The 24,062-nt window shown below is 53.8% G+C and overlaps 1 protein-coding gene across 1 annotated transcript in view; it reads left to right on the top strand.

The window, feature by feature from the left end:
* The window catches only part of TMEM132E (transmembrane protein 132E), a 58,597-nt gene extending 35,078 nt beyond the window's left edge, over positions 1-23,519 (top strand). Inside the window, exons 2-9 of the mRNA XM_032162963.2 lie at positions 10,328-11,258; positions 12,808-12,954; positions 13,257-13,449; positions 14,246-14,389; positions 16,920-17,125; positions 19,014-19,302; positions 20,224-20,415; positions 21,383-23,519. Of these exons, the coding sequence (XP_032018854.1) occupies positions 10,328-11,258; positions 12,808-12,954; positions 13,257-13,449; positions 14,246-14,389; positions 16,920-17,125; positions 19,014-19,302; positions 20,224-20,415; positions 21,383-22,438 (3,158 nt within the window). The 3' untranslated portion in view covers positions 22,439-23,519. The remainder of the gene's footprint in view (positions 1-10,327; positions 11,259-12,807; positions 12,955-13,256; positions 13,450-14,245; positions 14,390-16,919; positions 17,126-19,013; positions 19,303-20,223; positions 20,416-21,382) is intronic.
* The last annotated feature ends 543 nt before the right edge of the window (positions 23,520-24,062 follow it).

The following is a 24,062-nucleotide window of genomic DNA, read 5'->3' on the forward strand; positions in this document are numbered from 1 at the left end:
TGTGTGTGTGTGTGTGTGTGTGTGTGTGTGTGTGTGTGTGTGTGTGTTAGCAGGCACAACCACAACCACCTCCCAGGGCCATCCCAGTCATTCCTTCACTCACTCATTCACTCGACAATCCTGTGTTCAGCACAGACCGTGTGTAAGTCTCTGCGCTAGGTGCCAGGGATTAAAAAAAACAGCAGGGTCTCCACCCTTAGCAGCAGGCAAGCTGAGCCCCAATCAGAGCACAAGAGGATTCGCATTAGGTTTGCACATAGGAGAGAGGGGAGTCGGTCGCTGGGTCTTGGAGGATCTCTGCCTCCTGACTCAGGAGGTCGTGTGGGGGATCCATTTAATGACGATGATAATAACACTCAGAGAACAGCTAACATTTAAAGAGGGCTGCCTGTGTGCCAGGCACCGCTGAAACATTTCACAGGTAATCTTATAACATAGGCATTTTGTTAGCAAAGCAAGTCAGTGAAAAGCACAGTTTTGGAAACTGAGGTGAGGGGATGTGAAGCCGCTTGCCCATGATCACACAGCTAAGAAATGACAGAGCCAGCCTGACCCAAACCTTTGTGACCCTTTTTTCTCATCTGTAAGGCGTAGAGGACGGACCCTGACATCCCTTCAGCTAAGAGATGGGGAGTTCCCAGGCAGATGGCAGGAAACCAGAGCTTCTGGGAGTCAGCAGGCAGGAGGTCTCCTGGGAGGGGATTTAGGGCAAAGTGGGGGAGGGGAGCCCCTCCTGCTGGCCCCTCCCCACAGCTGACTTTCATTCCAACATTGGTTGGAATAAACCAACACTGGTTCCAGCCAGGCGTGGGGGTGGGGTGGATGACAGTACTGGGAAGCTGCTTCTCCAGGATTTACAACCTGCCAGGGAGTGGGCAAGAGCCATCTGGGGGCTGCTGGCTGCTGGTGGCTTCAGTGGCTCTTCCTCCCACCCACCCACTGGGGGAGTGGCCACAGCATGGAGTCAGTGATTACATATTCCCCAGCTGCATGTCCTTGCTCTGGGGCTCCTGCTGCTCCCAGCCCAGCCCAGGCTGCAGTCACCCAGAGGCACTCAGTGTTGGGAATACAGCGGAGAGAGGAAAGTGGAGCCTCCAGGTGGATGAAGCAGCCACTAGCCTGTGCCAGAGGAGCACCCAGGCTGGTCCTAGAGATGGGGTCTGCAGCTTCGTGGTGGGGAAGGTTTGGGCTGCTTTGGAGGAGGGAGGTGCTACAGGGCTGGGGATGGGGTGGACATCTCCCTCAGACCCCAGACCTCAGGGAGGCACTCATCCCTCTATCTCTGGACTGGACCCCTCTTCTCTCCTCTGGCCCAATATGGTTCACTGCAGCTCCAGCCTGGGGTGGGGGCATGCCTGTGGGGACTAACTTAGATGGTATCTTTGTGCAATTTAGAAAGATACAGAAGCAGCCCCTCCCTAGGCACCGGGCTTGGCGAGCAGAGCCGGGGCTGGGTTTTAACCTCTGCTTGCTCCTTGAGCTGTGCATCTTTGTCCAAGACACCAACTGTTCAATAGCATTAAACATAGAGGCCCTGTCCTGGTGCTTAGGGAGGGCAGTGTTCGGGGCCCACCGGGCCCAAGTCATCACCTCTCCTTCAGCCAGCTGACTGCTACCTAGTCCAGAACTCCCTGCAGACATAACCCCTACCCACTTCTAGGTCACCCATGTGGCATGCAGAGGAGGGACTATCTTCTCCCAAAGAAAGAAGCTGAGGCCCAGAGAAAGCAAAGAAACTGCCCAAGGTTATGCCGCAGGTCAGTGACAGAGCTTTCTGGGCCAAATTCTAGGGCCACTCAACAGCTGGCACTCCTTCCAGCCTCGGTGCCTCTTTGGAGGCCTTTGGGACCCTGCTCCACGTGCCTGTCAGCTCTGTACCTGTCTTATTTAACTAAACCGACCTTGGCAGAAGACCTGCGTGAGCCAGACAATGCACCAAGTGCAGGAGAAAACCAGGTCAGCACTTCCCTCCTCTCAGAACTAAATAACCAATAAATGTTGAACGAATGAATGAATAAATGAACGAATGAACACTGAGCACCAACTTTGTACCAGAAATTACACCAAGCAAGCAATTTGCTTATTTAATCACAACTCTGTGAAATAGGTTCTAAGATCTTCTTTTCACAGGTATGGAAATCGAGGCTCTGAGAGGTTAAGTAACTTGCCCAAGGACACACAGCTATGTCAGAGCTGGGATTTGAGTGAGAGTTTATGTGACTCCAAAGCCAAACAGGTTCTTTCTTCTTTTTTTTAGGGTTTCCTCTTTAAAAAAAAAATTCTTGGAACAACTTCAAACACTTTCGTTTATTTTTAATGGCATTTATTGTTCCCTTTCTAATTTTACAAGTAATGTGTGTTCATTGCAGACAACTGGAAAATACATAAAAACATAAAGTAAAAAATAACAATCATCCATAATCCCCACCCCCTAGAGATAACCACCATTAGCATTTTGATACATTTCTTCCCAGTGTTTACATCTTTTTACATAAAATTGGTATCATGCCATATAGCCAGTTTAATGCCCTGCTTTGTTAATTCGCACTATTTTGTGAACATTTTCCCATTCAAGTAAATATTATTTTTGAAAACTTGATCTACAATGGCTGCATATATCCATTTTTATGCATTTGCATTTATTTAATCTAACTCTGCTTTTGACATTTAGGTTGTTTCTAATTTTTTACTAGTAAACATAGCGTTACAGTGAACATCTATGTAAATTTTTTTGTTTTTTGTTTGTTTGTTTTAGAGACAGGGTCTCACTCTGTTGCCCAGGCTGGAATGCAGTGACGTGATCATAGCTCACTGCAGCCTTGAACTTCTGGGCTTAAGTGATCCTCCTGCCTCAGCCTCCCAAGTAGTTGGCACCACAGGTCCATGGCTGGTGATATATTTTTTTTTTTGAGAGATGGGATCTCACTTTGTTGTCCAAGCTAGTTTCGAACTCCTGGTCTCAAGCGATCCTTCCTCCTGAGCCTCCCAAAGTGCTGGAATTACAGGAGTAAGCCACCATACCTGGCCAACATTTGTAAATCTTTGAGCAGATTTCTGTTTATTAGATTCCCAAAGCGGGATTTCTTGGGTCAAAGAGCACGAACAGTTTTAAGAACTTTAAAGCATATTTTGTAATTGCTTTCTAGAAAGCTTACCTAGTTCACCCTCCACTAGGAGGGCAGAGGAATGCACCAGTTCTTTAGCCCCTTGCTAACACTGGGCATCACTGATTTTTTTTAAAAATGAAACATCTTTCTCAAGACCTAAGTTTTTCCCACTGCAGCACTCTGCTCCACAGGAACGATTTGGTATCATGGGCTAGTAATTCCCCATTTGCCTATGGGGAAATATGGCCCTGGAGAGCAGAAATGACCTGCTAGGTCAGACTTGCCAATCAGCCAAGGAAGAGCAGGCCTGCAACCCAGGCATCCGTCCTCCCAGTTCAGAGCCCTCTTCTTTACACCCTTGGCCTCAGCTTCCTCCACCGCAGGTGTCCTGGGTTGGGGGTGTTTCCCCAGGGCCAGTCCCTCCTACTCCCTTAGGTTATACCACTCCTGTGGTCCTCCAGGTCTGGGTTGGGGTGGGGTCGCTGGGCAGAGCCTATTTCTGGCCTCTTCATCATGGACCACATAGCACCTGGGATTCTCACCACTGGCACTAATCATGGCTCATGCCCCCTCTCATTCATTCATTCATTCATTCATTCATTCATAGATTTGATAAAAAGATGTGTTTTGCATCTGTATGGGCCAGGCACTGTTCTAGGCTCTGGGTACTTGTCATCATTAACTATCAGCAATGCCAGTGTTATGCTGCGCAAGTCACAGCCTCTTCGGCATCTTCACCAACCCTTCCTACTTAGCGCTATGTTCCAAGCATCTGCCATAATGACAACACCTGGGATGCTCCATAAACATATGGATACCAGGCCTGTCCCCTGGAAATTCTGACTGTATAAGCCTGGGCCCTTCCTCAGGCATTGTTTGCTGTTGTTTTGTTTGCTCTGGTTGCTTCCTATATTTATTCCTATATTCAGGCAAACCCAGAAGCAAGTGCTAACAGATCCCTAAACACTGACATCTGGTGTGGATGCATGTGTGTGTGCACACACAGGTGAGCAGACCAAGCTCCCTCCCAGCACAGCCCAGCACCCTCGAGCCCTGCTGGTACACCTGCTGTGCCCCTGAACCACAAACTCACCAAAGCTAATGACAACTTTTTTTTCTGATTTGCAAGAGATTAGTTTTAATTTGGAGACAATTAGAGGTAGAAGCAGGAGGCATCTGATCTTGATTAGAAGCAGGGACATGGCCAGGGGAGCCCCCACCCCTAGCCTGCCTGGCCCTAGCTTCCACAGAGATTCATTTATGTGCCCAGTAAGGTAGGGGCTGGCCTCTGCACCTGGGGAGAAGGTTGTCTGGGAGAGGCAGAGGGCCCCTGCTGTGCTCCCAGACACCTAAGACAAGCCAGAGCAGGTACCCCCAACCTCAGAAAGGTATGGAATTGACATTTGTTTAAGCCCCCACTGTGTGCCACTTAAGCTGGGCATCTTTGTCCAAGACACCAACTGTTCAATAGTATTATATATAAAGGCCTTGTCCTGGTGGTTAGGGAGGGCAGTGTTCAGGGCCCACCGGGCCCAAGTCATCACCTCTCCTTCAGCCAGCTGACCTTGTACTATGCAAAGCTGGTCCAACCCCAGTGTCCACCAATATCCCAGCTCAGCTGGATAGGCAGAGGTATGAAAAACAACTATGTGCCATCTAATGGTGGAGATGGCTTGAGAGACCTCTGTGCAGGCACAGGGACCCAGGAGCCAGTGTCTCATGGCCCCAGGGGAGCAATCACAGAAGTGACTAATGAGAGAGTTCCCAGATCACATGTGCGTTTCACTCATACCAGAGCCAGGCTCCTCCTGATCTGTCAGAGTCAGAGCTGGCCAGAGCAGAGCAGTAGCAGAGAGGAGGTGGGGCTGTCTGCCTCGGATGGTGGCCATGAGAGGTATCAGAGAATGCTTCAAGGAGGAGGCGATGCCTGAGCTGGGCATGGAAAGATGAGGGGGACCCCCACATCCTCCCATGTGCAAGTATTCTCTTGGGTCTTGTTGGGTCAGATACCCTCCTGCAGAGCTGGTGAAGCCACTATTCATGTATTTGTCTTTTGGGGTAGTGAGAAGAACAGAGCTGGTCCAGCTCATATGGAAAGGGTCCCTTGCTAAGCACAGTCTGGCAGGGGTCGGGGAGGCTGGGGAGAGCTGGGAACACCTCAGTCATCATCATTATCTCCATGTGCAAAAGCTGGATGATCCCAACCTGTCTTCCTCCCCCTGTATGTTGTCTCTACATTTTACTGGGGAAACTGAGGCTAGGAGGGGCAGAAATACCAAATCCCCATGTATCAGTTTACTAGGGCTGCCATGACAAAGTTCCGCAGGCGGGGTGGCTTAACAGAAATTTATTTTCTCACAGTTCTGGGGGCTGGAAGTCTGAGGGCAAGGTGTCAGCAGGATTGATTTCTGGTGAGGGTTGTCTTCCTGGCTCGTAGACAGCTACCTTCTCACTGTGTCTTCATAACTTCTCTCTGTGTGTGTCTGCATCCTCATCTCTTCTTCTTATAAGGACACCAGTCATATTGGATTAGGGCCCACCCTCACAGCTTAATTTTAACCCTAGTAGCCTCTTTAAGGATCCTGTCTTCAAATACAGTCATATTCTGAGATACGGAGGGTTAGGATTTCAAGGGCAGGGGTGTTCAGCCCATAACACCCCATCATAAGTGAGAGAAGACATGGAGAAGCCCCTTTTCTCAGGAGATGGCAGCAAGGGAGAGGGTCCCAGGGCCAGACCCAAATGCCTGAAGACCAAGTCAGAGCCCAGGTCATCAGCAGGAAGGCAGCAGGCAAACTGGTCTGCAGGGCAAACTGGGGTCAAAACAGAACTGCAGCCTGGGGGCGCAGTGGAGCCAGTGTTCACTACCAGGCCCACGGAATTGTTATGGGCAGCCTGCTCTGGAGGTGAGGGGCGGGCAGGTGCCAGCCTGTGTGTGTGTGTGTGTGTGTCCTCCCAGGTCAGTCTGGAGGGTGTAGGCACCTCTTAGTGTTGTGTGTCCAAGGTGGGTCCAAGCAGTGCCTTCCCCCCCAATCTCTCCTCTCTTCCACCTCCAGTCCTGGCCTGACCTCAGTCTCTGTGTTGATCAGCCTCCCTTCTCCCCACCCCACATCTGTCTTCCTTCAAGGAACCTTCCAGTAGCTTTTCCTCCCATGCCATGCTCCATGATGTCTGGCAGTCAGAGCTCTGTGCCGAGCTGCAGGCCAGAGTGCATGTTAGCACACATGTGTGTACACTCAAGCACACATTTAGTGTCTCTGAAAACTTGACAGACCAAGTGATCTGCTCATTCCACCAGTCTTACCTCTTCCCTCTCCAGCCACACCAGAAGGCTTCCAGGGCCTTCTCCACATCCCAGGGGAAACTGAGGTTCAGAGAGATCAAGCAGTTTCCTTTAAGCTCCAGAATGAGTGAGTGGGAGAGCAGAGATTAGTGTTAGGGTCTCAGGGACCCACCCTGCTCCAATGCTGAGGAGACTGCAGAGCCCCAGCAGGATGGAGTGGCTCAAGGTGGTGATGGGAGAGGCTGCTGTGGGCCACAGTGACGTAAATAAAAAATTGCAATGCCCTGATGTCCGCTTTCTGGCTCCCTCTTCTGAATGCCAGCTGTTTTCTTGATACAGGTTACTTCCCCTTCCAGAAACTCAGCTTTCTTATCTGCAAGGTTGCTGACAAGGTCCAGAGCCCCTAGGCCTGGTGCCAGGAGCCCTCCCCTCAGTGGCCACCCAGTCTCCTCATGGATGCCCCATTGACAAGGAACTCATTACCCCCACAGCATCCCAGTCAGTGCTGGGCTGCTTATTCAGAGAATTTCATTCTTTCAACAAAAATGTATTGAAGGCCTGCTATGTGCCAGGCCATGTTGTAAACACTAAAATAGAGCAGGGAGTAAAGCCATGTCTGTGCCCCTATGGAACTTAATTTCTAGTTGGCAGAAACAGACACGTGCATATAATATAGAGTTAAGTGGTGGTAAGTGCTATGAAGAAAATGAAACAGGAAAAGGGATAGAGAGAGATCAGTCGCGGGGATGGGGGAGAGACAGCACTACTTTAGATAAATGTTCAGGAAGATGTCCCTAAAGAAAGATTGATGAGAGAGAGAGAGAGAAAAGAGAGGGGGAGAGAAACTTGTGAATATCAACAGGAGAAAATTCAAGGCAAGCGGAACGGCAATGCAAAGGCCCTGGGGTAGAAACATTTTCTCAGTATATTCCAAGAACAGCAGATGGTTTGGATGATCCAGGATGTTGGTTTTGCCAGACCAGCTCCTCCCCCAGGGGGGTGAGGGGATTCAGGTGGGGCATGCAGTCACACTTCTCCAATCCCTTCCTTCATGCCTCTCTGAGTCCGGTGCCCATCTGGTGGTCTGTGCCCCTGCTGTGCCTCCAAGGAATCCAGATGGTCAGCCGTGAAGTTGGAACAGTAAGAGAGGGCAAAGGGGACTAAGTGCCACTTAGCAGCTCTGGGGTCTCCAGGGGATGGATAACGAAGGCAGGTCTAGTACCCCCCCGACCCTGTCCCTCTGCAGCCTGGATAGTGAGCACTGAGAGCTCACTGGCCGCAGCTGCCCTTCTCCCAGCCCAGAGGGAGGAGCGTGGGGCCCCACCTTGGCCTCAGCACTCAAAGGCCCTGTACTTCCCCATACATGCATCAGTGCCCCTGCCCTGAGCTGCTCTGCAGGTCCCAGAGGATGTCCTGTTCTTGGTCTTTCAGCTACTCTCAACGTCCCTGTGAGGGGGAGGGACTGATGTCACCACCGCAACTTTAGAGGTGGAAATTGAGGCTCAAAATGGAAAGCAACTTGCACAGTGAGTCTGTGGCAGGGAGAGGCCTTGCACTTGAGTCCCAAAGCCGGTTGGTTTGCCTGCTTGCTGCTGCTTCCAAAGCAGGGTCCAAATGTGGACCCTGCATTTCCACAGTCGGCCCCGGGGCCAGCATTCCCCAGGCTGCAGGGACACATTATGAGACCTCAAGCACCAGCCAGAAAAGCTCTCCCCATCTCTGCAAACAACTTCCTGTCCTCACTTGGACTCTGCTGCACACCCCCACCCCACCATCAGCTCCCAGCATTTCTTGCCAATGATTTCCCCAGTTGGTCCTAAGGGCTGCTCAGGTCCTTCCGAGCATGCCACAGGAGAAGTGGTGAGAGCACGTGCCACGCCTCTTAAAACAACTGACCCCAAGGGCCTTTGTCATGCCCCAAGCCTGTCGCCTTATTTTTTGAACAAGGAAGATTACTGCAGATTTTTTTTTTAAAGGCTACTGAGACCAGAGCCTCAAGAGCAAGGAATTTTTAGTTCACTGCTTTTGCGAGGAACTGGATGTGAATGTTTGTGAAACTGCCAAGGTTTAATTGACAGTGATAAATGATAAATATGCATAAACTGCAAGTAATATCTAGTACTGACTAGGAGTCTCCTCTTTGGGACAGAGGTCTCTGCAGATCACTCGGTGTAGATCAGCCATGATTTGTTGAAGGCTTTCTTGGTGCAAGGCCAGGTAGGTAACTAACTCCCACACATGCAGGATGGGAGGTCCCTTCAGAGAAGGACAAAGCCCTGAGGAAACCCCCAGGGGCACATCTTGGAGGGCTTCACAAAGGAGGTGGCATTGAAGCTGGACCCTGGAGGAAGATTCAGATTTGGATGTGCACAGATAGGAAGGAGAGAATCTAATGCAGAGGGTGCAGCATGAGCAAAGGAGGGAAGATACGGCAGCATCCATGAGTGTGAAGGTCAGTGAGTTGTCCAGTTAAGCCACCAGCAGGGGATTGGGAGGAGGAGTCCTAGGAGAAAAGGGATCCTGATGCCTTGTGTAGGGGGCCCTGAATGTCACACTCAGGTACAAAGTGAGTTTGGATTTTATTTTGTAAGCAGATGGGAGCGCTTCTTTGATATACACACATTTGCATCGTGTTGCACAATTTATAGAGTGCTTTCTTATTTGATTCTGAGAAACAAAACAAATGACAACATAGCCTCCTGCGAGACCAGCATTACTGTTATCATTGTCCTGTTTTTACAGTTGAGGAATGTGACTCGGGAGGTTCTTGGGGAGATCCAAAATAAGATTTCAAACCTCAAACCTCCATTTGGGTCCTTCCTGTTCCTTGACAGTGTCCAACAAGTTTTGGGCTGGGAGTGAGAGGAGCAACAATGTCTGATTTGTGTCCAGGAAAAAAAATACTCTGGCTACTGTGTGGGGGAGGAGAATGCCAGAGAGGAGGGGAGACCCTATTGGCCAGTGGTATGTCGTCATAGCGACAGGAGTAAGGCCAGAATGGGGGCAGGGAGGGAGGACAAGGGGCAGCCTGAGGTGGAATTGCCAGAAGTTGGCAGCTTCCTTGGTGGGTAGGGAGAGGGAGTTAAGAGGAGGGAGGAGGCCCATGTTTAGGTGTGGGAGACTGAGAATAAAATTTCCTGTTTAATATAGTCTGTGGCCAAAGGGAGAAGGGAGAGAGCTGGATCCCTGGAGACCCTACACCAGCTGAGACAGCAGGTACAATACTAAGGAGCTTGGGTTCAAGAGTCAGGGGACCCCAGGTTCGAGTCCCACTGCTGGCCCCTTTGCCCATGTAACTTGGTTAAATTATTTAAGTGTCCTGCACCTTAGTTCATTTATCTGTAAGCTGTTAGGATTGGCACTCAAAAAGGAAGTTACTGATAGAAAACTGGTCGCGTGAATGGAGATCATAATAATACGTACCTCAAAGGATTGATCTGAGGATGAAATACACTAAGGCCTGTCCCACACGGAGCGCAGTGCAGGATACACAGGGATCACAGGGACTCTTTTCAGCACCAGAGTCCACTCAGCTCTTTATGTGCACAACTTTGAAAGTCCTCACAATGGCACTTTGAGGCAGAAACAATTTTTATACTTGTTTTACAAGTGAGGACGCTGGGGATAGAACCTCCTGAAGGTTCACAAGGTTTTGCGATGGTATTAGCTTTACCCCTATGTCGCAGGTAAATAAATGAAGCAGTGGGTGAGAGGGTAATTCACACACCAGCAAAGGGGGTGCCAGGCTTGGAACTCGGGGAGCCAGGCCTGAGCGAGGCTCGGGGCCCACCGGAGGATGGATAGCCAGGCTGAACCTGCCCAGCTAGAGGAGTTGGCAGCCCTCTGTGGGGAGGGAGAGACGAGCCTAGGGGCACCCTGGGGTCCCAGCGTGGCCTCTCCTGACCACCCTGGGCCTCTTTCCTCTGTCTGTCCCCAGCCTCTGGCCGCTCCCACCCAGCCAGCCCCAGCCCGCCGGGGCCGCAGGCCAGCCCGGTGCTGCCAGTCAGCTACCGCCTGTCGCACACGCGGCTGGCCTTCTTCCTGCGGGAGGCGCGGCCCCCGTCACCCGCGGTCGCCAACAGCTCTCTGCAGCGCTCGGAGCCCTTCGTGGTGTTCCAGACCAAGGAGCTGCCGGTCCTCAACGTCTCTCTTGGGCCCTTCAGCACCAGCCAGGTGGTGGCGCGGGAGCTCCTGCAGCCGTCCAGCACCCTGGACATCCCGGAGCGCCTGACGGTGAATTGGAAGGTGCGGGCCTTCATCGTCCGCTCGCACGTGCCTGCCTCGCAGCCCGTGGCCCAAGTGCTGTTCTACGTGGCCGGCCGGGACTGGGACGACTTTGGCGTCACCGAGCGGCTGCCCTGTGTCCGCCTGCACGCCTTCCGGGATGCCCGGGAAGTCAAGAGCTCCTGCCGCCTCAGCGGGGGCCTGGCCACTTGTCTCGTGCGGGCCGAACTGCCCCTGGCCTGGTTCGGGTCCCCAGCCCCCGCTGCGCCGCCCACGGCCCGCCGCAAGTCCCCGGACGGGCTGGAGCCCGAGGCGATGGGGGACAGCCAGCAGGCCGAGCTCTACTACACGCTCCACGCCCCTGATGCGTCGGGGGGCTGCGGGGGCTCCCGCCGGGGGGCCGGGCCTGGGCTGGGGGCCCGAGCGGAGAGCCCTACCCAGCACCCCCTGCTGCGCATCGGAAGCATCAGCCTGTTCCGCCCGCCCCCCAGGAGGACACTGCAGGAGCACAGGCTGGACAGCAACCTGATGATCCGCCTGCCAGACCGGCCCCTCAAGCCCGGGGAAGTGCTCAGCATCCTCCTCTATCTGGCCCCCAACTCCTCCTCGCCCTCCAGCCCCAGCGTGGAGCACTTCACACTCAGGTAGTAGGGAAGATGGGTGGGGATCTGTTTTCCCTTCCAAGATCAAATGCATACCTGACTCCTTGTGGGTGGGTTGGGGGTGGGGGGACCTCCCAGCTGTATCCCTGTCCAGCATCCTAATCCCGGATCTGTCACTTAGCACTTGAGCAACCTTAGGAAGATACCTCGCTTATTGGAGCCTCAATGCTCTTATCTGTCTAATGGCAACAAACATTCCTGCCCCTATTTCTGGATCTCATAGAAATGGCATCATGGTAAAGAGGAAATATCAGTTTCACAAGCATAGATGTCCAGAATAATAGAACTGGGACTAGAAGGGCCCTTGGACATTTTACAGACAAGGAGACTGAAGCCAAGGAAGAGAAATGGGGTCCAGAGAGCAGCCTCTTGGCTGGAAGCCAAAAGAATTGTGTGTGTGTGTGTGTGTGTGTGTGTGTGTGTGTGTGTGTGTGTGTGTTGTGTGTGTGTGTGTGTGTGTGTGTGTGTGTGTGTGTGTGTGTGTGTTTTGGGACATTTGCCGCAGTCCTAGAGTTGGGAGAAAAATTTTCAGAATTCCCAGCTCTTTCTATCCTTCTACACCTTGAAAAGGACACAGTTTGCAAACTCAAAAATGCCTTAAATTGTATCACATCCACCCCAAGAATGATAATATTTCACACTAGGAATCTGTGGCTTCAGTTATGTCGTGTGACTCTGAGGACACCCACCAAAATGCTTCCTCAGCCCCAGGCACTATGCGTGGGACCTGAAACATCACTATTAGCCTGCAGCTTCTTTAAGTATTTCCCTGTCTCCTCAGTGTCCTACCTTCAAGTTTAAATGCTGTCGGAAAGGGTAATGCCTCATTCAGTGATTGATACCTGAATGTGAACATAAGTTAAATCAGTCATCAGAGATCTTGGGCTGCATTAATAGGAGTAGAGCTTGCAGAATTAGAGAGGTGGCAATCACCTTGCTTTAGCCAATGTTCACTGGAGTGCAGCTGAAGTGTCGTATTTAGTATGGGACACTTTTAGTGTCCAGAGGAGCGTGACTGGCTGTGAGGTGATTCAGAACTATGGCAAAAAACAATTGGAGGCACTGAAGGAAAGAAGATTCAGAGAACACCTACTCACCTCACCAGCTTTTTGAAGAACTACTACAGTTAAGACGGAGGGGAATTGTTCTTGCCCAGCAGAGCCTGTGGCTGTTTTAGCTCAACTACATCCAGGGAAGATCTTTCTAGTTTTCATGGTCTTTCTGAAAAAGGAATGGGATGTGTGCAGAAGTAGTGAGTCCCCTGTCACTAAGGTACGCCAGTAGAGATAGGCAGACTTGGCAGGGATATGGTAGAAGGGATTGCAGCTTTCACTGAGGGTCAGCGTTTTCAGCTGTGTGATACCAGATTCCCCAAGTTCATCTGAAACATTCATCTGTAACATCCAGGACTCAGGGTAACTTAGCTTATCTGTTCCCCTTCCCCCCAGTACAGTCTAGTGATGGTGGCCAGGCAGGCAGCTTTGGGCTGTAGCCTGACCCTCTCCCTCTTCTTCCTCCCACTTTGTCCCAGGGTGAAGGCCAAGAAGGGTGTGACCCTTTTAGGTACCAAGTCACGGAGTGGCCAGTGGCATGTGACCTCGGAGCTGCTGACTGGGGCAAAGCACTCAACAGCCACCGTGGATGTGGCATGGGCTCAGGGCACACCCCTGCCCCCCCGGTGAGCCTGAGGTGGTGCATCTACCCACCTCTTTGCAAAGCAGCCATCTGAGAGGGGTGGGGAATCTTTGAAGAAGGAGGCTAGGCTTGGGGAGGGCTGGGGCTTGGTCATTGGGGTCTCTGAGGTCCAGGCCCCTCAGTGGGATCCTGGGGCTGGAGCACCTCAGATGGGCTGGAGAAGGCTCAGAGGGCCCCATCAGGCAGCTGCTGGGGAGGGTTGGGGTCCCCACTGAGAGTTTCTGAGCTCCTGGGCTGCTCCCAGCCCTTCATCCTCTGCTCTCCTTCCCTCCCCTACCCTGGCAGGGAGGGCCAGGGCCCCTTGGAGATCCTGCAGCTGGACTTTGAAATGGAGAACTTCACCAGCCAATCGGTCAAGCGGAGGATCATGTGGCACATTGACTACCGTGGCCACGGCGCCCTGCCTGACCTGGAACGGGCAGTCACTGAGCTGACGGTCATTCAGCGGGATGTGCAAGCCATCCTGCCCCTGGCCATGGTGAGCAGGCAGGTGACCAGCCTAGAAGATGCCTGGGTCTATGCGTGTGTGCACATTTGTGTGACAAGAATATGAACCACTGAGTATATGTACAAATTGGCATGTGTGTATATGTGAGACTTCCTACCATGCCCAGATATGCCTGTGTGAGAAGGTGTGTGCATGTGTGTTATATTTGTCGGGCCATGAGAACAGCAGATGCTGAGGGGGGCAGAGGTGGGAGATGTCACCATGGAGGGACCACTGATGGGAAGTTTGCAGAAGGAGGTAGCAATGCAGTTGAGTCTTGGAGGTCACCTGGGAGGGAGCCTCCCAGAAATGCAAGGTGTGTCCTAGGCAGGGCATTACTTGGGCAAAGGTACAGTAGTGAGAATATGAGTAGTTTGTTCAAAAGAACTATAGATTTAGAGTGTCATGGAATGGTAAGGCTGGAATGATTGTCTGGGGCCAGCCCAGGGCAGCTTGAATGGCCAGGTGTGTGTTGGACGTTACCGTGTGAGTCCTGAGGAGTCTGGAAGCTGTTTAAGAGGAGATGGCCGGGGCCTGGGGAAGGGTTGTTTCCTGGCAGCACAGTGAAGTGGACCCTGAGGTTCCTGCAAAAGCCCGAGTGAGCAGAACATCTGTCAAGGAGTGCGAGGCGGGGTGGTTGCCTATCCCTGCACATGTGTGCAAGTGTCCCCACTGGAAGGATGTGCATCTGAGGAGTTGGGGGGTCCAGGAGCCGGGGCCTTGGCTAGTGTGTCCCAGGACAGAAGGGGACCACAAGTAGAGCCCTCCCCGCTTCTCCTCCCTGCAGGACACAGAGATCATCAACACGGCCATTCTGACTGGCCGGACAGTGGCCATCCCTGTCAAGGTCATTGCCATCGAGGTGAATGGCCTCGTCCTAGATGTCTCCGCCCTAGTGGAATGCGAGTCTGACAATGAAGACATCATCAAGGTGGGCATCCTGGAGGTGGGGCCCCTGGGGAAGAAGCTCTAGGCCTTCAGGAGAGCAGAACCTCAAACCAGAGTCCAGGTGGCTCTTACTCATCCTCTAAGACTGAACCCATGCCTCCCTGTGCTGGGACCCCTTCTGTTGCAGCAGCTGCCCCGCCCTTTTCCTCCTACAGCACTGGCCTTACTTCATCCCAAGCTTCACCACACCATTCTGAAAGGGTTCATTCCCAAGTCTACTGACTCCCATGATACTCCCTCTTCCTGACCCTGGATATTGCTTTGGCCAGCCCTGGAGGGCTTCCTGTAGGAATATGAAACAGACTGTCAGGCCAGAGGGGAGAAGGCAGTGTCAACAACTTGAAATCAATCTAGGAAGACATTATTGAACCTTGGTGTGTGGCAGACACTTGGCAAGGCAACAGGGGGTGGGTGAGGAAGACAACCCCTCAAAGACCTACCCTGAACCCAGAGTGCGAGTGATCAGATGAAGGCAATGTAGCTCAGGAAGAAGCCTCAAGAAGCACATGAGTTAGGCCAGGCATGAAGGTTGTGTACTGAGGGCCCCACTCCCAGCACACACGCTCCAGCTCCTCCAACTCCTAAAGGTTCCTCTCAGCCGTGAGCTCCTTCCCAGGGACCTGCTCTGGCCACAGGTCCTCCACAGCCCAGCCCACACGACACTCATCTGACTCAATGACCCAGTTCGCCACCTCCCCAAGAGGGCTCCAGATTCCCTCCTTCCCCTGGCTTTGAACAGTGGTCAGAAGTGAGTTGGGAAGAGGAGGCCGTAGAGTGGGCAGTGGTGTGAGCAGATGTCCAGCCCTGGTACCTGTGGGGTGGGCCAGCCACTCGCTGTGCCACCCTCCAGTAGGCATCAAAATCAGATGGTTAGACAACTGAATTCGTTCTTGCTCCTGTCAATAATTCGGCTTGAAGGAAAGCAGGACAGTTGGAATGCAGATGTCCTTCTCCTCCTGGTCGCTTGGGCTCCCTCCTGCTCTCTCTCTCTCTCTATGCTTTGCCTTTGGGTCCCTCCAAGTCTGGGGAGCATGGGGCTCACCTCATCTATCCATGATCCAGGAAGGATGCCTTCCAAGGGAGCCAGAGCGGATGGTCTGGCACCCCCGCTCCACTGCATCACCCCCTTCAGAGAAGCCTCACCAGAAGCCTGTGGGCTGTCCACTGCTGGAAGACTGGGATGGGAAGAAACAGGCCTGCTCCCAAGGGCCCTCACCCAGCACCTTCTCTGCCACCCAGACTCCCCCACCCCAGCTCCAGAGCAGACCAGAACCAAGGGACAATTAGAGAAGATTCTAAATGAAATTGGTTACAAATCTCGATGAAATATACTCAGGTCTTTATGGAGTTTGCCACATTCTAAGTGGAATTTACAGGTCTGCAGTTGGAATTCTTTGCCTTCTGAGGTGGGAAATGAGCGTTTCTGGCAGGGCTGCTGTCTCATTCCTCCACCCACCCCTCTGAGATGATGATGGGAGCTGGCAGGGTTTGGGATGCCCCAGGGGCTCATCTCCATGGATAAGCCATAGTCCCAGCACCCCGGGTCCTTCCAGAGCCTTCAGGGCATCATCAGCCCACCAGCTGAATGATAGACCTCCCCCCAAACTCAAGACCATGCACCCATGGACGTGCACCAGCATGAGCACCTAGATGCATGTACACACAGGATCCATTCTGGGGTGCCAGGTGTGTGCGTGGGCATATTTAACACACAGAGCCATCTGCATTTGCCCTAAAGTACTGGCAGTGACACCTCTGTGAGTGGGCACAGGTATCAACGAAGATGTACTCAGCAGGCATGTGGTTTCCACCCAGGGAACCTCTAGGAATGCAAGTCAGTATCCAGGTGGGCAGGCATTTACAACAGCCACACCCATTGGGGGCAGCCACCCACCCATCTGTGCTTGGGGTTCTCTGGTCCTGAGTTTTCCTCTCCCATTCCCTCATCTCCACACCTGGTTAAGCAGCCCCCCTCACCGGAAATTAACTACCTGCCCATTCTCCTGGGGCAGCCATACCAGAGAGGCCGTGGAGGACATGGGCCTGCCCCTCATCCCCATCCCCTGCACCTCAACTTCCTCCCTGCCCAGTCAAGTGCCCATGTCCTTTTCTGCATCATAGAGGACTCTACCTGCCAGACCCCTGGCTCCAGAGCCCAGTCAGTCCCGCTGGGGGAGGGGAGCCAGTCCTGAGAGGCCCTCACCCTGGAGCCTCCTCCAGAGTGTGGCTCTGGCAGGTCAGGAACAGCCCCTGTAAAAGCATTTGCACGTTGGCTCCTTACTAAGGAACAAAATCCTCCCCAAGTGGGCACCAAGAGGTGATCTCGAGAAAGAGCAGAAGCAATGATAGAAGCCAGGACTCCCAGAGGAATCAGTGCTTCCTTCCACTGGCCTCCTCCCCTTCAGCCTCCTAGGACTTTCCCTCCAGCCCTGCTTGGCAGACTGAAGTCCTCTGCACTGCCTCACAGGAAGACCTGTAGGGAAGATGTGCCAACTCTTCCTCCCTTCCCCCAGGTATCCAGCAGCTGTGACTACGTGTTTGTGAGCGGAAAAGAGTCTCGAGGGTCCATGAACGCCAGGGTCACCTTCCGCTACGACGTCCTCAATGCCCCCCTGGAAATGACAGTCTGGGTCCCCAAGCTGCCCTTGCACATTGAGCTCTCAGATGCCCGCCTCAGCCAAGTGAAGGGCTGGAGGGTACCTATCCTCCCCGACCGGAGGTACAGCCCCTCTCCCATGGCGGATACTTGGGAAACTCATGAGTGGATACAGCCTCGGCCCACAGTCTGATCTGCATGTGGGTATAAGGCCCTTGGTATACACAGTCTGTAGGTTGGTTGTGCAGTCAACAAACTTTCATTGACCAGCTACTGTGTGCTAGGCACTGGCAAGTGTTTGAGAGATGGGGTGACTGTGGCCAGTGCCTGACCCTGCCAGTCTCTCAGTCCAGCAGGGGAGGAAGGCATGTGCATGCCACAGAACATGGTGGGTGGGAAGCCCCGTGTGCAGGGAATCAAGTGGCACAAGGAGAGAACCCCCTCTCTCTCCAGGAGAAGTCAAGGCATGCTTCCTGGAAGAGACAACTCTTCAGCTAAGTCTTAAAGGATAAACTGCAAGGAGTTGGCTGGGGAGACAGGTTAAGAGACTGCCTGCAGTCAGGCAGGCAAAATGAAGCAGACACACCTGTACACGTGTGTCCCAGCCTGGGCACACCAAGGGCACACTAGTGAGTGCATGAGTGCAGACACACTGTGACTCATACCCGGGCTCCCTTATGGGCTTGTAGGCTCAGGCACCTGGGTGCCCATATGTGGGGCATATACGTGTGTACTCACCGCATTCCAATCACCCACTCAGAGCTGCTGGAGAGAAAAGCACAGCAGGGAAGAGAACAGAGGAAAGTGACAGGCAGCTAAGAGCAGGAGGTGGGCGGGGCTGGAGAGAGAAGCAGGTGGTGAGAGAAACAGGCGGCCAAGTGAGAATTGGGCTCAGTTCAACTCAGAGAGATTTGGAAGAGCAAGATGGTGTAGACCAGTGCCGCTCAAACTTTAATGTGTACATGAATCACCTGGGGATCTCAGTAAAATGCAGATTCCGACTGGGCTGGTCTGGGGTAAAGCCTACGATTCTGCATTTCTCACCAGCTCCTGGGTGATAGCGATACTGCTTTGAGTAGCAAGGATGTAGTGGACTCTGAAGCCAGACAGCCTGGTTTAAGTCCTGCCTCTGCTATTTACTAGCTGTGTAAACTTGGGCTACTTATATAACTACTCTGTGCCTCCATCTCTGTATCTGTAAAATGGGCACAATAACTCCTGCATCATAGGATTTTTGTGAGGGATAAATTAATGAACCCAGGTAAAAGAACGCTCTGTGTGAATGAATATTCTGGTTGCTTGATCCTTCAGTACATTAACAAAGCACTAGCTACAGAGAAAAACACTTGGCTTTCTCACCAAAGCACACCTTCCTGGCAGTCAACCTCTCAATTTTAGCATTTTTTTGCAATGTGCACAGGCTGAGAATTTCCCAAATCATCAAGTCCAGGTTCCCTTTTGCTTAACAGTTTATCCATGTGTCTCTCTCCTCTCACATTTGACTAAAAGCAGCAAGAGGAAACCAGGCCACAATTTCCACACCTTGCTTGGAAATCTCCTCAGTTAAATGTCCGAGTTCATCACCTACAGGTTCTGCTTAGTTTCACACAACTGCAGTAACACAATTCAGCTAAGATTTCTGGCATTCTATAAGAAGGATCACATTTGCTCCAGGTTAGAGCTTAGAACAGTGCCAGGCACAAACTTAGTACTGAAGAAGAGGCAGCAGTTGCTGTTAGGATTTGATGCCAGCTATTCCCAGGCTTGGCTTAAGCCAAGAAGAGGCAGAGAGGGACAGGAGGTAGGGTCAAGAAGGTACTTTTCTAGGAGAGAAAAGACTGGGACTCCTGGTTCTAAACTTAGAGATGGAAGGCATGAGCCATAGAGGAGGCTTGCTTTTGCAGAGCTTCTGGGAAGCTAGGAGGACCCAACAGGGTGAGGGTGAGGGGTGTGTACTGTGCAGGTCAGAGTCCAGGTGAGAAGCCTTCGGCATGGCATGTCCCCACCCCAGGTCAGTCCGGGAAAGTGAGGACGAGGACGAGGAGGAGGAGGAGCGGCGGCAGAGTGCAAGCCGTGGCTGCACCCTGCAGTACCAGCATGCCACCTTGCAGGTCTTCACCCAGTTCCACACGACATCATCCGAGGGCACCGACCAGGTGGTCACCATGTTAGGCCCGGACTGGCTGGTGGAGGTCACCGACCTAGTCAGTGACTTCATGCGGGTGGGCGACCCCCGAGTGGCACACATGGTGGACAGCAGCACGCTGGCAGGGCTGGAGCCAGGCACCACCCCTTTTAAGGTAGGTATGGGCTCTGTCCCAGCACAAAGGGGCAGTGTCGGGAGCCTTATTTACCTGTGGGTGCAGAACTCAGATTTTCCCAACCCCACCTCGCCCCCAGAACACTCTTCCCTGCCTGCCCCTTGTCTGAAATTCCAAGGTTAAGCTCTCTTAGCTTCATCTTGGTAAAAGTTCTCACTCCAAGCTGTATCAAGCTTTATCAATCCTCAGTGTGGATGACTCAAGCAGACCCCTCCCTGAGAGCAGAGGGGGAGCAGGTGAGAGTCAGCCAGTCTAGAGTCCAGGAAGGTGAGTTTGGTGATCTAGGAACTCAACTTTGACCTTTCCTGACTTGTTTCTACCCTGACAATTGGGTGTCCGGATAGAAATCATCTACCTAAGAAACTGTTGTGACCTGTGGGCTAGAATCTGCCTGCAGACATACCTTCTTTGTAAAACAATTGATCCAATGTGTTTTAAATTGCGAGATTTCTCATTTTAAAAATATATATAAATTTCTGGTTTCACAAAAAATGAATCTGGCAACAACCAGCTAAAGCCAGTATTGGTGCCTCCTATACCCGAGAATGAGTTCCCTCATTTTCCACAGTCTTTGCCACTCCCTTTTGTCTCCCTGACATTGAGGTTGCACATCAGTTGCTACTTATCACCATGCGGGGGTTGTTGTTTTTCTTAGAATTGGCCCACCTCTCTCATTTGTGTTCCTGCCTGGCTCCTGTGAGCCCCCAACCCTCTCATGACCTCTGGACACTGGTTCCTGGTTGCAGACCTGAGGCAGAGCTGCGAAGTCCTGCCTCCCAGCCCGCCTCACCCTTTAGGCTCCTCTTCCAGCAGTGCTGGGATTTCTCCCTAGCTGGGGGTTTTGGGCGGGGTGGGTGTGCTTTCCTGGTTCTCTCCCACCCCGGTCCCGCTCTGCCTCAGGTGGTGTCTCCGCTGACGGAGGCTGTGCTCGGGGAGACACTGCTGACGGTGACAGAGGAGAAGGTCAGCATCACACAGCTTCAGGCCCAGGTGGTGGCCAGCCTGGCCCTCTCCCTGCGGCCCAGCCCTGGGAGCAGCCACACCATCCTAGCCACCACAGCTGCCCAGCAGACCTTGAGCTTCCTCAAGCAGGTAACTGGGGCTCCTTGGCCCACCAGCCAGGGAGTTGGTGGTATGGAAGGAGAACTTGGGGACTCTGCTTTGGCCTAGCACCAACAGTCCCCAAATTAGGGCTTTAGGAAATGGAGGATTTCTGCCCTCCATGCCCTGCACAACTGCCCACCCTATGGCCGCAACATCTACATGGGAGGTCAGAGCAGGGTCTTGCTTGCTGCTCTTGTCACCTGAGATGTTCCCTCTGAGGGTCTCCCTCCTGGATTCACAGAGGGCTGTCACCTCCACATCACCCCCAGGAAGTACCCTCACTCATCTCTGGAGCCCCAAGTACACACCATAGGCATAGCCACAGGATGAAAGTGGAAAGGTGACAGATGAGAGTCCTGGGGAGTGAGGAGGTGACGGTGGGAGTCCTGGGGAGTGAGGAGGTGAGCATCAAGTGCTGAGCCCGGAGTTAGGATATGGGTCCTCTGTCCCTAACTCACTCCATCACCCCAAGCCAATCACTTCTCTCTGAACCCTGCTTCCTCATCTGGAGGGAGGGCAATTCCCAGAAGGTTTTAGCCAACAGGCAGAAGTGGGGAGTGGGTGTGTATTCTCAACAGCCTGTTGTCTGATGGGGGTGAGCCCAAGGTCAGGCGTGGAGATATGGAGCTATTCCGGCAGCAGAAGGGACTTGAATTAGACCCAAGGCAAAACTTACCTTCAGCTCATCCAGGGGAGAGGGGTGAAGTGGTCAAGGGCATCCTCAGAGCAGTATGAGGCCTGGATGCCATGGTCTGGGATTTACCCTCCCCACACCCTGTGAGGAGGACTCTCACTTGAACAATAGTTCCTGAGTGCCCGCGACAGGCCACAGGCACAGTTCCAGGGCTGAGAGCCAGAGACTCGTGGTCCCTGCCCCTACAGAGCCCAGGATCTAGCAGGAAGCCAGCGGAACCAGCTCTTTGACTCCTGTCCCCTCCTTCTCCTTCTCCTCCAGGAAGCCCTACTGAGCCTCTGGCTCTCCTACAGTGATGGCACCACAGCCCCACTCTCCCTCTACAGCCCCCGAGACTACGGACTTTTAGTGAGCAGCCTGGATGAGCGTGTGGCCACTGTGACCCAGGACCGGGCCTTCCCTCTGGTAGTGGCTGAGGCCGAGGGGGCAGGGGAGCTGCTTCGCGCAGAGCTAACCATCGCTGAGAGCTGTCAGAAAACCAAACGCAAGAGTGTGCTGGCCACGACCCCTGTGGGCCTGCGGGTTCACTTTGGGAGGGACGAGGAGGACCCCACTTACGACTACCCGGGCCCCAGCCAACCAGGGCCTGGCGGGGGCGAGGACGAGGCCCGGGGAGCTGGCCCGCCAGGCTCTGCGCTACCCGCACCGGAGGCCCCAGGCCCGGGCACCGCCAGCCCCGTCGTGCCACCCACAGAAGACTTCCTGCCGCTGCCCACCGGCTTCCTGCAGATGCCACGGGGTCTGACAGACCTGGAGATCGGTATGTACGCGCTGCTGGGCGTCTTCTGCCTCGCCATCCTCGTCTTCCTCATCAACTGCATGGTTTTCGTGCTGCGCTACCGGCACAAGCGCATCCCGCCCGAGGGCCAGACCAGCATGGACCACTCTCACCACTGGGTGTTCCTGGGCAACGGGCAGCCGCTGCGGGTGCAAGCAGAGCTCTCGCCGCCGGCAGGCAACCCGCTGGAAACCGTGCCCGCCTGCTGCCACGGCGACCACCACAGCAGCGGCAGCTCGCAGACCAGCGTCCAGAGCCAGGTGCACGGCCGGGGCGACGGCTCCTCGGGCGGCTCAGCCCGAGACCAAGCCGAGGACCCAGCCAGCTCGCCCACCTCCAAGCGCAAGCGGGTCAAGTTCACCACCTTCACCACGCTGCCGTCAGAGGAGCTGGCCTATGACTCGGTGCCCGCCGGCGAAGAGGACGAGGAGGAGGAAGAGGACCTGGGTTGGGGCTGCCCGGATGTGGCGGGCACCACGCGGCCCACTGCACCCCCGGACCTGCACAATTACATGCGCAGAATCAAAGAGATTGCATAGAGGCGCAAGCCGGAGTAGCAGGGACTCCCCCAGCGGGGCAGCTCGGGGTAGGACACAGCCGGGACCCCTGGTTCACACTGACTGTGGGCGGCTGAATTGATTTTATACTCCCCGCCCCTGCAGCTCGGCTCCGTGCGGGGCGAGCCGCCTCCGTGTCTGGGCCTTCCCTCGCCTCACACCATTACCCTCTTCTGCCCCCTGCAGGTGGAGGGCTCTTCCTCCAGTGGCTCGCAAGGAGGAAAGCAACCCCAGCCTCTGTTCTACCCTTTCCAAACCTCCTCCCATCTTAAGCAACCCCCTGCCCCAAGAGTGAGGCAAGGAGGTCCAGCTTGGGGTCAGGTGGGCCCACGCTGTGTCCCGGCCCTGCCTCCTGTCCCCCGTGTCGTCCCCCTGTGCGGGGGGTTCTGTGGGGGTCTTGTGTCACAGGCTGCACAAAGACTTTCCTCAAACTAATATTCAGGGATTTCTGTCCTGCAGGGTGGGGAGGTGGCGACTGCCTGCCCTGCCAAGGATCTTGCTGTGGACGAAATATCTGGGGGTTGGGGGACAGTTGTAGCATCTGCTGGCATTCGGGTGCCTCCCAGGACCTGGGAGCTGACTCTACAGAGAGGTCTGGTGCCAAGCCAGGCACCTTCTTGAGTTCTCAGGACTCCCACCTCTGCTCCAAGGGCTTTGGGCAGGGACCTAAAGGGGAAAGAGTCCTGGATCCATCTCTAGCCAAATCACACCCCAGAGCCAGAGGCCTGGGGACCTCCTTGCCTTCTCCTTCCCCCACAGCAAGGTCAACACTACTACGCCTTAGCCACCCCTCACCCTTCTCACTGCGCCTTCCCTCTGCAGCACAGGGCAGGCAGCCACCTATCCCTCACAAGAGGGAACCCGGGAGGGGAGTAGAGGGCACCAGGGAATGTTGTGAGGGACTTTAGGGTGGGCAAACGCAGAAGGGAGCCAGTGTCACCCCTACCCCATCCCACAGCCATTTTTCTCTCGGGTTCTGCCCACCACTGTGTCGGATTTTTCTTAAATAAATGGAAGCGATCAGACTTGAGGTGGGGGCAGCAGCTCCCATGAACAGATAGTACATGGTGGCTGGCTCTGTCTCTTCCTTGTGTGCATGGGCGAACACACACACAAACGAGTGCACACATGCACACGCACACACACACACACACACACTCACACTGTGGGCACACTGCATGACATGAGACCAAAACTTGGCTAGACCAGGCTGTGGTCCTGCTCTTCCTCCACCAACATGCAGGTCCCTTAAGACCCTCTGGTGCTTTGGGATACCCAGGTCAAGGGATGAAGAATCTGCTGACCCACAAATGTGCACTTATAAAGAGGTGCCTCCTCTAAGGCTGTGTCCTGATTGGCTCAGAGGAGGGAAGGGCAGGCCTCGGGACTGCAGAGAAAGGTCTTCTGGGGGGCACAGAAAAATGAGAGAGGTGAGAGGGTTGGTGTGCCCACCTGAGTTACTTCAGCTTCCTTCACTGTCCACCTCTCAGAGGTGGCCCTCCCTGTAACCACCTCTCAGGGAATCCTCCCTTCTCTCCCCCTTGGGGTTGATGGAGAAAGCCTGGGGATCTACATGTTAGAAACCAGACAGGAGAGAGCACAGGCA

This window comes from Hylobates moloch, unplaced genomic scaffold, assembly GCF_009828535.3.
Source record: "Hylobates moloch isolate HMO894 unplaced genomic scaffold, HMol_V3 SCAFFOLD_10, whole genome shotgun sequence".
Taxonomy (NCBI): domain Eukaryota; kingdom Metazoa; phylum Chordata; class Mammalia; order Primates; family Hylobatidae; genus Hylobates; species Hylobates moloch.